The sequence below is a fragment of the Cryptotermes secundus genome, unplaced genomic scaffold (assembly GCF_002891405.2).
Source record: "Cryptotermes secundus unplaced genomic scaffold, Csec_1.0 scaffold146, whole genome shotgun sequence".
In the NCBI taxonomy this organism is placed as follows: Eukaryota; Metazoa; Arthropoda; class Insecta; order Blattodea; family Kalotermitidae; genus Cryptotermes; species Cryptotermes secundus.
The window spans coordinates 861-14,518 of NW_019733838.1; the positions used below are offsets into that span (position 1 = coordinate 861).

At 39.9% G+C, this 13,658-nt stretch overlaps 1 protein-coding gene across 1 annotated transcript in view; it reads right to left on the bottom strand.

The window, feature by feature from the left end:
• Positions 1–5,672: 5,672 nt before the first annotated feature.
• LOC111868203 (glycine-rich cell wall structural protein) overlaps positions 5,673–13,658 on the bottom strand; it is a 9,375-nt gene continuing 1,389 nt past the window's right edge. The window contains exon 3 of the mRNA XM_023858648.2: positions 5,673–7,976. Within this exon, the coding sequence (XP_023714416.1) occupies positions 6,307–7,976 (1,670 nt within the window). The 3' untranslated portion in view covers positions 5,673–6,306. The remainder of the gene's footprint in view (positions 7,977–13,658) is intronic.

Here is a 13,658-nt window from a genome sequence, read left to right on the forward strand (position 1 = left end):
AGGGTGTATTGGCAGGGCGTGTAGCACGCATGGGGCAGGGGAATGTATAAAAGGCTGTGGTTGGAAAGTCGGAAGAATGCAGATCGCTTCGAAGATCTAGGCGCCCGTGAGAGGACAATAGTTAAATGCATTCCAGAGAGATAGGACGGGATGGTATGGACCGGATTAACTGGCTCAAGAAATGAGCTCTTGTGAACACGGTAATGAATTTTCGAATTCTATGAAATTTTGTGAAATTCTTGAGTAGCTGAGCGACTGGCTGCTTCTCAAGGCGAGATCACCTCCGCGGAGTTAGTAACTTCTTTAGTTAGCTGGATGGAGTGAATAAATATTATTGTTTTTTGCTGTAATGGGACTTATGTTTAATTTCTTTCTTTTTCTTCTTCTGTCTTTCGTTTCTTCCATTAAGTGTGACTGTTTTTGTAATCGCCACTAAACAAAATGTGTCCTGCGACGCAACAGTGCTATCACGGAACGAGGCTTCACAACTTATGTTCTGTTTCCATTTAATTTGGCAGCGGATGATGTACATTGTTGCCTCATTAAATAATCTAGAAACAGTGTTTCATTGAAGTATCTTCCTGATTATTGTCATTAGAGACGGGGATTTCAGTGTTTTATTACATAAACACTTTTAACTTTATAAAATTTAAAGTACTGCGCACTATGTACGTGGGGAATTTTACGTGTCAGCGTGTGGGAGGGAAGACTGGAGGCCACTGAGGAAATTATCAGTTATTAAATATGAAACTCAGGGGAATTCAGTAGTTGATATATATTCGTTACGTATATAAGTAACTATTTTCTTTACTGACGTCGTAAAGAGGTTTGTAGGATTTGAGCATATTGTCTATCAATATTGACCAAACACTCTTACAGAATATAAAGGAAAAAATGTAAGCAAGTGGGGCATCAGTTGTTTTGCCTGTTGTTCCACCTCTCTCTTCTTCTCCTAGTAACCTTTTATTAAATCATCATCATCACCCGACAAGCAGAAGCCCTTGACCTCTCGAACTCTAGACCTTGGGTAGGTAATCGAGTTTTTGTTGCATATAGAGATGGAAAGATGCACTTAAGTTTGCAGTAGACTGTCTACATCTTCCAATTGTTTCTTTTCTTTAATTTAATTTTTATTTTCTTCTGATATTGCAGATATAAATCTATAGTTAACAAACCAATCAACGGCATAGATAATAGACTGTACTCGTATATATAGATACTCAACAATTGATATAAAACTGAGTAGACGCAAAATTAATAAAATCTCGTTATATTTGTCGACATTTTATTTTAAGTTTTTACAGAATTTGAATGGTCGAGAAATTCACGGCTTATATGGAATCCAAAGTCCGTTGTCGTGTTCACAAAAGCTAGCAGCTGGAACCTTTCCTGATCCAATTGAATCCAGGCTATACCACTACATTATCTACTTTGTCTGCTCTTCTGCTCCTAAGTGTCCCAAATGCTCTACTTATTACAAATTGTCCGATAAATATTCAGTAGACATTTATAAGCTATGTGACGCGCCCATCATATTCTTCTGAACAGGACGGCCATGATAATATTAACTGAATAGTACAGACCATATAGTTCAACATTACAATAATTTCCACCCTCTTATTAAGAAAACATACTGTGAACCTGCAGAAATTTCTTCAAAACAGAAGTTTCGGGCTCAGTGAAATCGACATTTCTCAATTTTTAGCCCACTTTCCTTACTTTCAAAATTATTGAGAGAAAGCTTGTGCGATTACTATGCTGCCATGTATCTTCATATTCTCCTTGTTAACTTTTCGATGCCTGAACAAATCTTCATGAAACTTGGCAGCCGAGGCCATATCAGCGGCTTACTTCACAAATCCCTCGCATCAGTCTGTATGCCTGAATGTGTATCGCCATCGTTGCTAGGTAACGAATACGCACACAACAATAAAATAATTGTTGAACTTGAAGAAAGCAGTCTTCTGGGATTTGGCACCGTGTATATGTGGTGTTAACCGACGTTTCGGAGGAACGTATCGCCTCCATATTTTTTCTTCTACCCTGAAGATGGAGGCGATATGTTCCTCCAAAACGTCAGTTAACACCACATATACACGGTGCCAAATCCCAGAAGACTGCTTTCTTCAAGTTCAACAATTATTTTATTGTTGTGTGCGTATTCGTTACCTAGCAACGATGGCGATACACATTCAGGCATACAGACTGATGCGAGGGATTTGTNAACTTGTTTTCTGCTCTGTCCCTGTCGTATCAAAGGAAAGTAGGCTATTAGTTCTTCACAGGACTTATTGTTATTTTGTGAAATGTGGCTAAAATTCTAATTAGTACTGTTTGAGATTATTGTAAAGTGTGATCGAATTTATTAAAACGGAGGAGACCCGTATGAAAGTTTCATCTTTAAATTTAACGTACAAACCAACATCAAATTTTACGTAAATTCAATGAATGAATTTTAAAAACGAAACACCTGTACATACAAAGCAGTAATAGATCTTCACAACAGGTTCACTTAAATAGCTCAAAGGAATATCTATAGGCCTACTCATATAACACATATGGTGCGCCACTCTTGTGCACTTCTAGTAATGAGCTAATGTGTACGTAGAAAAATAGACCTAAATGTTGCCAGGGAAATAACACATTTTCTAAAGGTCATTGTCAAGTGCTTGCTTTGAGAGACAAGCAATCAGTACCAGACTCTACGGAAATGTCATTCCCAGCACTCAGGCCGCGATCGTGGCAAAGGTTTAGTGCCAATGAATGTACGCTTTCTGCTTGAGGCAAATGGAGCCACGAAAATTCTGAAAGTTGATTCCAGTGTTTACAATAGCCATATATGTCGGCTGGGAAGCAGAGAGAAATGCATTACGTCATGGCTTATAAATAAAGTAATTATTTCTATGGCGTTGTACATGAAGTTACAAAGTATGTGTTGACGTCAAGAGGGAATCAGGAAACCTGTATTGTTACACAATCATATGCGGATTCAAAGGCTTATCTGAAGAAAAAAGCAAACAACTTATTCAAGATTTATCTACTTTAAGTCTTGCATAATTCTGCGTATTTTATTAACGTCTGTTTTGCTCTTTCATGGATTAGGTTCTCTTATCTATTACGACTTTTTCTTAGTTTTGAATCGATGAATCTTCTGGCACTATGGAATAATCCTTCTATATTGGATCGGCCCATAGTAATGCTACTGTCATTATAGGCGGGAGCCTCAATAGCTCCGTCGGTATAGAAATGGGCTAAGAACTTGAGGACCTCAGATTCTGGGAAGGGACAAGGCATTTTGCTCTTCTCCACAGAGTCCAGACTATCTCGCCTCCTATCCAGTGAGTACCGGGCGCTCTTTAGTAGAGGTTAAAGCGGCAGAAGCGTGAAGCTGACTATTCACCTCCAATTAGTCTCTAGGTTATGAAAGGTGGAGCTATACCTCCTCTCTCTCTCATATGTCTTCATGGCGTGGTGCTTAATTCATTAAGCACGGAGGAAATTTTAGTGATTGAGGCTAGCTCTTTCTAAGGGACCCAACTGAATAGGTGTTTTCCTTCACTTGAGGAGGGAAACAGATCCAGTTTCCGAAACGACGTGTTTTTATTTGTTATCTTAAAAACCAGGACGATGGATAAAGTCCAAAATCCCAACATATCAGTAGAACTTGTGGTTCAGCATTTTCTTTTCACACAGAGGAGTCACGCAATCCTTTACACTTCTTAGAAATAACCTTCCAGTTCTTTTAAAGAGGTGCACTTAGGATATGATACTTTCTGTTGAATAAAACACTATTGATATGAAATTACTTTAAAACTCTTTCCTTCAGAATTAAAAAGGTCATTCCACCTTCCGTTTCTATTCCAATTTACAGATAATTACAACAGTTACAAAGCAAAAGCACAAAGTAGAGTTTCAACTACAATACTGTAAATTTGTTCCTTATATTGAAGTTCTGGAAAGATTTCAAACACTAAGAGAGAAAGAAAAGATGCTGTTTTCAACAAACAGTTTAGAGAATAAGCTACAATTTGTAATGCAAATATCTGGTCAGATTTTCATCCTTTCTGCCTTATAGAGTTAGGGTTCTGTCTCATCATTCCCCAACCGAAATGGGAATGAAGAAAGCAGTCTTCTGGGATTTGGCACCGTGTATAAGTGGTGTTAACCGACGTTTCGGAGGAACGTATCGCGATACGTTCCTCCGAAACGTCGGTTAACACCACTTATACACGGTGCCAAATCCCAGAAGACTGCTTTCTTCATAGTCACCGCCGTGAAAGCCTCAAATCTTACGAAATGGGAATATTTAGAAAATATAAATAAATTTAATTATGAAAGCATAAACGTAATATTTTTTAGTGTTACTAGAGTTACTTGAAGCGAACTGTCTTCTAATACAGGAGAATTTAAGTGATGTTTCAAATCCTCATCATCTTATTCATGTAGGAAAGTGAACTTTTCACCTTCAGTGTAATCCAATTTGTGGCACACACTATGACAATTAAGTGAGAGCACTTTTTGGCTACAAATATTATTCAGTAAAATCTCTTTATACTCCTAGGGTCTGAGGTTCTCACACCGGTGGTTACGAAGAGTTATTTCTTCTACGATACAAAGTCTGCATAATTCTGTTGCATATCATCAACGTTTCGGAGAAACAAGACATCTTCATCTGCAAGGTCGAAGCTTGCTGCTTGCTTCACGCTTTTTCTTCGATTGGCTTACTCTTCGATCTTGAAGATGGGAGCGACATGTTTCTCTGAAACGTCCGATGATATTCAACACACTACGCAGCATTAATCCCTGCAGACAAAAATCTCTTTATACTTCTCTGAAAAGTCAGTACACTGCCTGTTATAATACGGTTGTAAAAGCAGAATTTATGCTACCATTAATATGCATGAATATGCGCCTTTCATATTTAAATAGATTTGTTTCTAAAGCGCGCTAACTCTTCAGGAACAAAATATATACATACTTCCAAATATTTTTTCTGCGGAAAAAAATCATTGCGAATGAAGTTTTAAAAATATAAGAATCTGAAAAAATTGTTCATGAAGGAGATTTCTTAACACGCTCAATTGCAATCACTAAATATTTTGTACGAACAAGATAACACTATAAAATGAAAGTCAAATTATGTCTGTTTTTTCTTTGGTAAATTTTGTAATGTTAGAATAATGTTCATTTTAACCTCAAATGGATCCACAAGTATAACACATATGCCTAGTAGAGTTATGAGGTATTAAAATAATTCTGATAAAATGCAAATATATATTCTTATATCAAGATTTTATTCGTTTCATATTTTATTTTGTAGTAACATAAAATGAAAGCAAGTTTATCGCAGTTCCACGATATTCTAACCATGCTTTAACATATATGGCGTCTTCACAAGATGGCTTGAGGACAACAGTTGATTTGATCAGTCTTCAGCTTTCGGACTAGCTTATTCTTGTAGGATTAGAAAGATGGATAATATGTTAATTGTTGTAAATGTATCACTTTTAATAATTCATCTTAGACGCAGTAAAAAATTACAGTAGCAAAGAACGCCCAATTCATTATTTTTTAAATACATCGTGTGTTAAACTGTATCTCAAAAATATAAAATACGACTTAATATTTGTTTAAAATCATTCATAACATGAAAATAATAATTGCAGATACAGTAAAAATTATTTCAAATTTAATTTTAAAGTTTACTTCTATAATTCTATTTTCGCTGAATTGGGACAACTCAGAATCATTATAAAAGAGAGACGTAAAAGACAATTTGCTCGAACTAAGCTAAAAGAGCAACCCCGATGATAATTTCTCACTTCGGGCACAAATCACAGAAAATGATAGGAAGACACGTCTTTGCGCGGCTCTTGGCCGTACACAGTGTTCTTTCTGTCAAATTGTAACCCCTCTACTAATATTAATATACTGTGGATGGAAATAATTTATAGCCTCAAAAAATAATCTTTAACGTGTGTGCAGTCTAAATATTTTCAGTGTGATGTTCTTCCCATTGTGTGCGGATTGGTGTCGTTAGCCTGTCTGATGATAATAAAACGTCTATAGAGTTAAAATATTACAGTGGCGACTGGTGAGTGTCTACAGATCTTGGGCTAGCATCACTGAATATGTCAAAAGAGAGAATTTCTTATATGCATTTACATGAAACCGTATGTTACAACCACACAGCGCAGGTTATAATACTCGGAAATTCTTCTCTGTCACTTTACTGACACATTAGAGCTTATCACGCATACTCTGTGGCGCCCAAAACAGTCATCTGTGAGAGAGCTAGTGTCGTATTCAGTTCGCAAATATTATTGCGTCACTACCGGAAGATGCACTGGACTGACTGGAAGAACGGGATCCACCTGCTCCACTAAACGAATCAGAGGAAGACTGGCTTTTAGAATGGCTACCGCCACCAAATGCACCGGAAGATGATGAAGCATTGCTCTTAGATCCACTGGATGATCCGCCAAAACCACCGGAACTAGAAACAGATGAAGACTGGCTCTGTGACTTACTTGCAGAACTACCGAAACCTCCAGTGAATGAAGATCCAGACTGACTGTTAGAATTACTGTGGGAACCGCCACCGCCACCACCTCCAAAGATTTCAGCAATAGCTGCGTCATCACCAGAATTTCCGAATCCGCCATGAAGACTGCTACCAAATTCTACACCACTAGAATGGCTTGCAGCATTACTGGCTGCTTGTGAATTGCTTCTACTTGGCCCAAACCCTCCTAATCCACCGCCTGATTGGCTTGCAGCATTACTGGCTGCTTGTGAATTGCTTCCACTTGGCCCAAACCCTCCTAATCCACCGCCTGATTGGCTTGCAGCATTACTGGCTGCTTGTGAATTGCTTCCACTTGGCCCAAACCCTCCTAATCCACCGCCTGATTGGCTTGCAGCATTACTGGCTGCTTGTGAATTGCTTCCACTTGGCCCAAACCCTCCTAATCCACCGCCTGATTGGCTTGCAGCATTACTGGCTGCTTGAGAATTGCTTCCACTTGGATAGAAACCGCCGAATCCACCAACAGACTGACTGCCTGAGTTACTAGAAGAACTGGACTGACTTCCCCCTGATGAACCTCCAAAGCTGCCGCCCAGTCCTTGATTAAAACCTCCAGCAAATCCATGATTGACACCACCAGAACCCCCGCCGAATCCATGAGAACTACTGAAATCGCCACCTCCATTGAACCCATGTCCCTGATTAAATCCACCTGCTTGACTGGCAGCATTGCTGCTAGCTCCGGATTGTCCTCCAAGGGTTCCACCACCTCCCGGCCCAAATCCTCCACCGCCGTAGGCGCCAAACTGGCCGTGTAATCCTCCATTGGCTTGGTTTGCGAACTGATGATGTTTGTGGTGATGCTTTTCTAAAAATGGGCGACCGAAACCCGGTGGAGCGCCGAAACCCTGTCCGCCACTGAATCCCCTCTCGTAATTGGTGTACGCGCTGCTTTGGGCTCCAGATGAAGATCCTGCATAACCGTCGCCGACGCCGACGCCGACGCCGCCGCCTCCAAAAGAGTTGGAACCTGCATTCGATGCTGAAGAACTAAGTCCCCCATTACCGCCTCCATAAGCCTGTGAGGCGGCATTAGAAGAGGCTCCACTGTTAATAGATCCACTGTTACCAAATGAATTTGAATGAGCATTTGATGCTGCAGAGCTTCCACTGCCGCCCCAACCACCACTGCTTCCAGAATTAGCGCTGGATGCAGCACTGGAGGACGCGGAAGTTCCTGCAGCGCCTCTACCATGGGAACCGGCGTTGGCCGAAGCCGTGTCAACGTTGAACTTGAGGAGTCCGAGAGGTCCTGTGAACTCTAGGTGTGAGGTGTGGGAGTCGGAACTGGAACTGGATCCGCCGCCACTGTGGCCCAGAGGATTCAGGATCTTCCGCAGCCCACCGAGGAGACCACCTCCGTCCAGTAGTGACCTCAATTGCCGCCCTGAAATCAGAAAGAAAGGATGTATGAATGTTACGGTTCTTCGAATTCGACAAGAGAGAGGAATGCAACTTATAAATAGTGATTTATCGGGGCCATATCGGGCTGTAAGCGCTTGGACTCATTTCTTAAAAGTGACTAAGTTAATTGTGTTAAATATTTCACGTTTTTCCGAAAGAGGATCTGGGTAGTGGCCCTTTCGGTTTAATCATTACATAGACTGTGCAGGAAGAATAATTACCGAAATCAATTGTTCTTTCAAATGTTATAAAGCTTCCTTGGGCCCATAACAAGCGCTATGTTATTTACGGAAGAGGTCACGGCCTATATAACGTATCTTAGATCAACAGGGACCTCAATTTCACGTGATGCACCCAGTTATTATTAACGAGTTTCAAAAAATAGTGGTCATTTATGTAATTTTGTGTGATTTATTCAATGACACTTTCAGTTTATGAAGATTATAATATAGACAACATATCTTCTCAAGATCCGTAATTTTTATTTTAAATATTTCTAAATTCCTCACGTAATTTCAGAGAAAAATAAAGTTTGTGTCTGTATATGTTCTAATACAGTTCTCTTAATTACATTCGCTATCGCTGCGGTGCAGTAAGCTGCTTCCTCTCTAAGCAAGGAACCCTTTTCTGCAACACGCACTAGTGTTAGCCCTCGTTGCGCTAGCTCTTAGTGCCGCTTGTGAGCACTCATTTTTCCAAACAGGTTTTCACACATAATATTTGTAAATTTTTTTTTTTGTGCAAAGTTTAATAACGCTTGCAAAAATGTCCCCGAAGAAAAAGCCGCAAAAAGACAGCCATAAGAGAATAAAAATAACCGTAGAAATGAAACGTAAAATCATTGAAAAGCGACAACGAGGTGTGAGCATGGCTGATCTAGCACGTACATACAGTCGGTCTACATCAACGATTTGGAGTTGCAGTCTGTTTCACAGCAAGAAGTTGTGGAGGAGAGTTTGTCAGAGGAGGAGGAGGAGGAGGAGGAGGAGGAGGTAACGCGCAATAAAAGAAATGCTGAAAGCATGGGAAACTGTTGCACCGTACATTGAGAAGCATCACCCTAATAAGGCAGTGGCTATGTGCGCTACAAATTTATTTAATGATAATGCTATGCCGCATTTTCACCAACTTTTGAAGCGTCGGCAAAAACAAATGTCTCTACACAGCTTTCTAGTAAAAAAGAATTAGATATGTATCATAAATAATAAAGTAATTATTTCGATTTTTTTTTGTTTTCTGCAAATCGAATTCGCATTCCAGGTTGGTTCCGCATGGAAGAAAAGATGAAGACGATTCACGCTCCTTAACAATGCATATATAATTTTCTTTGAATAAACGTTATACACAAAATTTTTTGAGTGTTTTTTTCGGCATGGAACGCATTATCGTATTTTACATTAATTTATATGGGAAAAATTGTTTCGCTTAACGAGTGTTTCGCATTACGAGTAAGATTCTGGAACGAATTATGCTCGTTAAGCGAGGTTCCACTGTACGTACAGAATAACGGTATTTCAGAAACCACCTATTCCTATTCACTGCCGCTAAAAACGCAGAAATCCATTAAAACTTCCAGTTAGAATTCATACACGATAACAGTACTGCCTTATATCTTTCTTATATATAATGTGCATGAGAAAGTAGAACATAATGGCAACCCGATTAGCCTGCTAAGTCTAGACAAATTTCCTGAAGAATTCGTGCTAAGGTTTTTAACCTCTTTTACCGACCTAGACCGCGTAACCTTCTTCGATGACGTCATCAGTGACGCCATTAACAGTAGGGAATTACACTGTGAAGTCAGACACTTAGCTTCTTGCAGGACATTTTTTATCGTAGAGACGTTACTTTTTTCACGGTAGCTTACGAAGCCAGTTGTGACATGCTCCGAACAGTTAGATCAAATGACACGAGGTGGCAGGACAGATTTCTTTTCATTGATAGCACCACATGCCTGGGCCGATTTACCGGTTTCAGAGTGGCTTAACTCTGAAACCGGTAAATCGGCCCAGGCATGTGGTGCTATCTATGAAAAGAAATCTGTCCTGCCACCTCGTGTCATTTGATCTAACTGTTCGGAGCATGTCACAACTGGCTTCGNTAGTTGAATGAATTGAACGGCGATAAGTAGGAGGATAATGAATTGGTTAAGACGTGAAAGCAAGTAATAGCGACTCGCTTTCGAGGCAGTTTCCCAGCTCCTGCTTGATGGAGTTCAGGAAATCCGCCAAAAAAAGTCTCAGAATAGCCGGTTTGTGGGTTAAAATTCGAATCCAAGACCTCGCAAGAACAAATGGTAGTTGCTAATTTCTCAACCTCGACTCGATCTCATAGTTACTTTATTTATTAATTCTTATGTGTAGTTTATTTCAGGACTCTGTCGGCAACTCAGGCTTCCTAGCGTCTACTGATAGGATGAGTGGTGAATAACGAATTGGAAGCATTTCGAAAGCATAGGTCCTGGCCTAATGTAACCAGCAGAGAGAGTGAGGAAAACCACGAAATATTTCATTCAGGATACTCGGTGTTCCAAGCAAGATTCGAAAAAACATCTCCCTAATACAAGCCAGAATCTTTACTACTTGAGCCAAATTGCTCAGTCCCTTGAGACTTATACTTACTAACTCATGGAGCTGAGCCTTCTTGAGGAGCCGCAAATTCTGCAGCTACTCAAGCATTTCCCAGCATTTTATGGAACCCGAAAGTTCATTACCGTGTTCAAAAGAGCCCTCCACTGGTCCATATCCTGAGCCGTATCAATGCAATCCACACCATCCCATTCTATTTCTCTAAGATCCATTTGAATATTGTCCACCCACCTACGCCTTGGGCTTGCCAGTAGTCTCTTTCCTTCTGTCTTTCCCATCAATATCCTATATGCATTATTCTTCTCCCCCATTCGTGCTACATGCCCTGTCCACATCATCCTCCTTGACTTGATCATTCTAATTATAATTGGAGAAGAGTACAAGTTACGAAGCTCTTCATTATGCAGTTTCTCCAACCTCCTGTCACTTCCTTAAGACTTATAAAAGTAAAAAGTAAAGTAAACCTATCCCTGTAATAGGCCGGGAAGGCCCATAGGGTTGTGAGACGTTGAGGGTCCCACATTATCTAGACAATCGGCTCAAAGATGGCGGTAAGGTTGTAAGCCTTACGTGCCGGCCGCACTTTACTCCCCAGGAAAATTATTTAATTAATTCCTGGTACTCATTTCTGTTAGAGGCTGAGTCGACCCCAGGGCCATAGTGCGGCTGGAAGGATTAGGTCAATTGAAAAAATTTCAAAGACCTCATCGGGACTTGAACCCGCGACCTTCCGGCTTATAGCATAGCCCCTCAACCAACTACGCTACCGCGTACCACCCCTTCAGACTTATACTAGCGCATTTTGTTCTGTGACAAAATATGAATAATGGACAACTTCTCAGATGCACTGAATACTACATGCTTCCAGTTCTTTTGTTTCAGTTCGTCTGATACCTGCCTTCCGATTCAACAGTACTTGGGGGTGGGAGGGATACAATATTGCGGAAATTACGAATGATTTAATCTTACATTATCCATTCATTAATTCTGACCCTCCTTAGCGCGTAATTATGAAAATATATGGGCCTACAGTTTATGCTTAACAGCAGCCCACTAATTGCTAATAACGAGACAACAACAACAACAACTTTAGGAAGTGAATACGACATGCACATTAACTGAAAGTGTTTCGTTACAATTATGAGCCTATTTTTTCTTTCGGGAAAGGAAGCATGCTTATACGATCACCATGCTGTCTGTTGCACCTGTCTACGTGTCGCACATTTCAAATTTTACAGCAATTTACCGATCTTCGTACAATTTGGCTAGGATAACATGTCATTGCCGGTCCCAGTGGTGGCACGGTATGAGGCATGAAGTGTCTTCACCAGCTGAAACACTGGCATTGTAGGTTCGAATCCCACTTGAAGTATGGATGTCTGTGTGCGTTTGTTCTATGTTTATGCTATCCTGTGTGCAGGTAGAGACCTTGCGACGGGCTGATCCCCAGTTCAAGGAGACCTACCGACTGTGTAGAGGATTGAGAAACTGGAAAACGACGAAGTCTAACACAGGACTGTGGAGCCATAGATGGATAATTGTTACGCTATTGGAGGCCAATCCGAAATAATGTTTTTAATTTCCTACAACGGTGAACGCACGGACTTGTGAGGTGAGAGACTCACTAGTGCAACTTAGAGTCTTGAAATCAGGAAAAGGTCTTAAGCTGAGGCAGTTAATTTGTACAATGTAAAGGAACGAAACAGCCGCTGTATGGAACATCAGACTATTTATCCTTGAGACTGAAGGCGATAACTGCCATAGTGAATCAGTGGAGCGCCGTTTGTGAAATTTGTCAGGGTGAGATATCACACATGCTTAAAACTACAAATTATTTATGAAATATTGTTTGTCATCAAATACAAACATGGTGATGTTACAAAATTTTTCAGCTCACGACTGACAAACTTATTATAGACAAAATATATAAGTAATAATTTTCCCTAATATTAACAATAATAATAATAATAAGAAGAAAGAAATNCTCGCTGTCACATTGTGGCTTTGTCTGTGTGTGTTCGTTTCTGTATCTTTATTCATGCTCACTTTGTAATTAATATAGACTATCATATTTTGTATTGTGCTTTTTTAATTACTTTTGTGTATTTCTCTCTATTCTTACTAACTTTGTAATTGACCTCTCTGCTGTTAAGTTTGCACGTAAATAAACACGAATTGAATTGTATTGAATTATTATCCCTCATGTGTTTAAAGTGACAAGTAGTACAAATTGATGGTTCCTTGCATTCCATCTATGACCATCTGCGCATAAATCCATCATGCCAGCCTATGAATTGGACTGAATTTTGTTCGTCATTGTAAATCACATATTATAAGAAGGCATAAACAATACAAGATTTGTAGCATAGAAATGTGTAATAGGAACGCAAGCTGTGGGAGCTGTAACCGGGACTCCTTGTGGTTAAGAAGTTGGTTTTCATTTGTTGTGTCCACAAACCATGTCCTTACTTTAGTAAGCAAAAAATAAACGAGTAAGGAAAAGAATGACCATGTAATTGAGTAATTAACTTATCAGCTGGGTAACTAATACTCCATCCTTTAAACTTAGCTTGTAAAAGGTGCTAAAATTATCTAATAAACTAACATATTAAGCAGGCTAAATAATTCAGGAACAAACCAATTTATTAAATAAGAGTGTGACTTCCTGTCTGCCTGCCTAAAGGCCGAGTGACTAAGTAACCGAAAGACTGACTGAAAGTAACTAGAACAGTAACCCTCCGGTAGCGGGCAATACAAGTATATCCATACGCTCAAGCCCCATTCCACTGCGTATGATTCTAAACCAGTTCCATCCACCTGGCATCCTTACAAGCCATATCCTTATAATTCACCTTAATACTCTCTCGTTATCTATCCCGTGGTCCAACAAGTGAGCTTTTCCGCCCAGATTTCCGGATCAAAATTCTATATGCATTGCTTATTTCCCCAACCCAGGTGTATGTCGGAATAATCCTTATTGTTTTCTTAGGCCCCTCAGCGACTTTTTCAGCATCGACATTACATCGCATCGCATGGGTATTAGAATCATTGAATCAAGAATGATTAGTGGGGGGGGG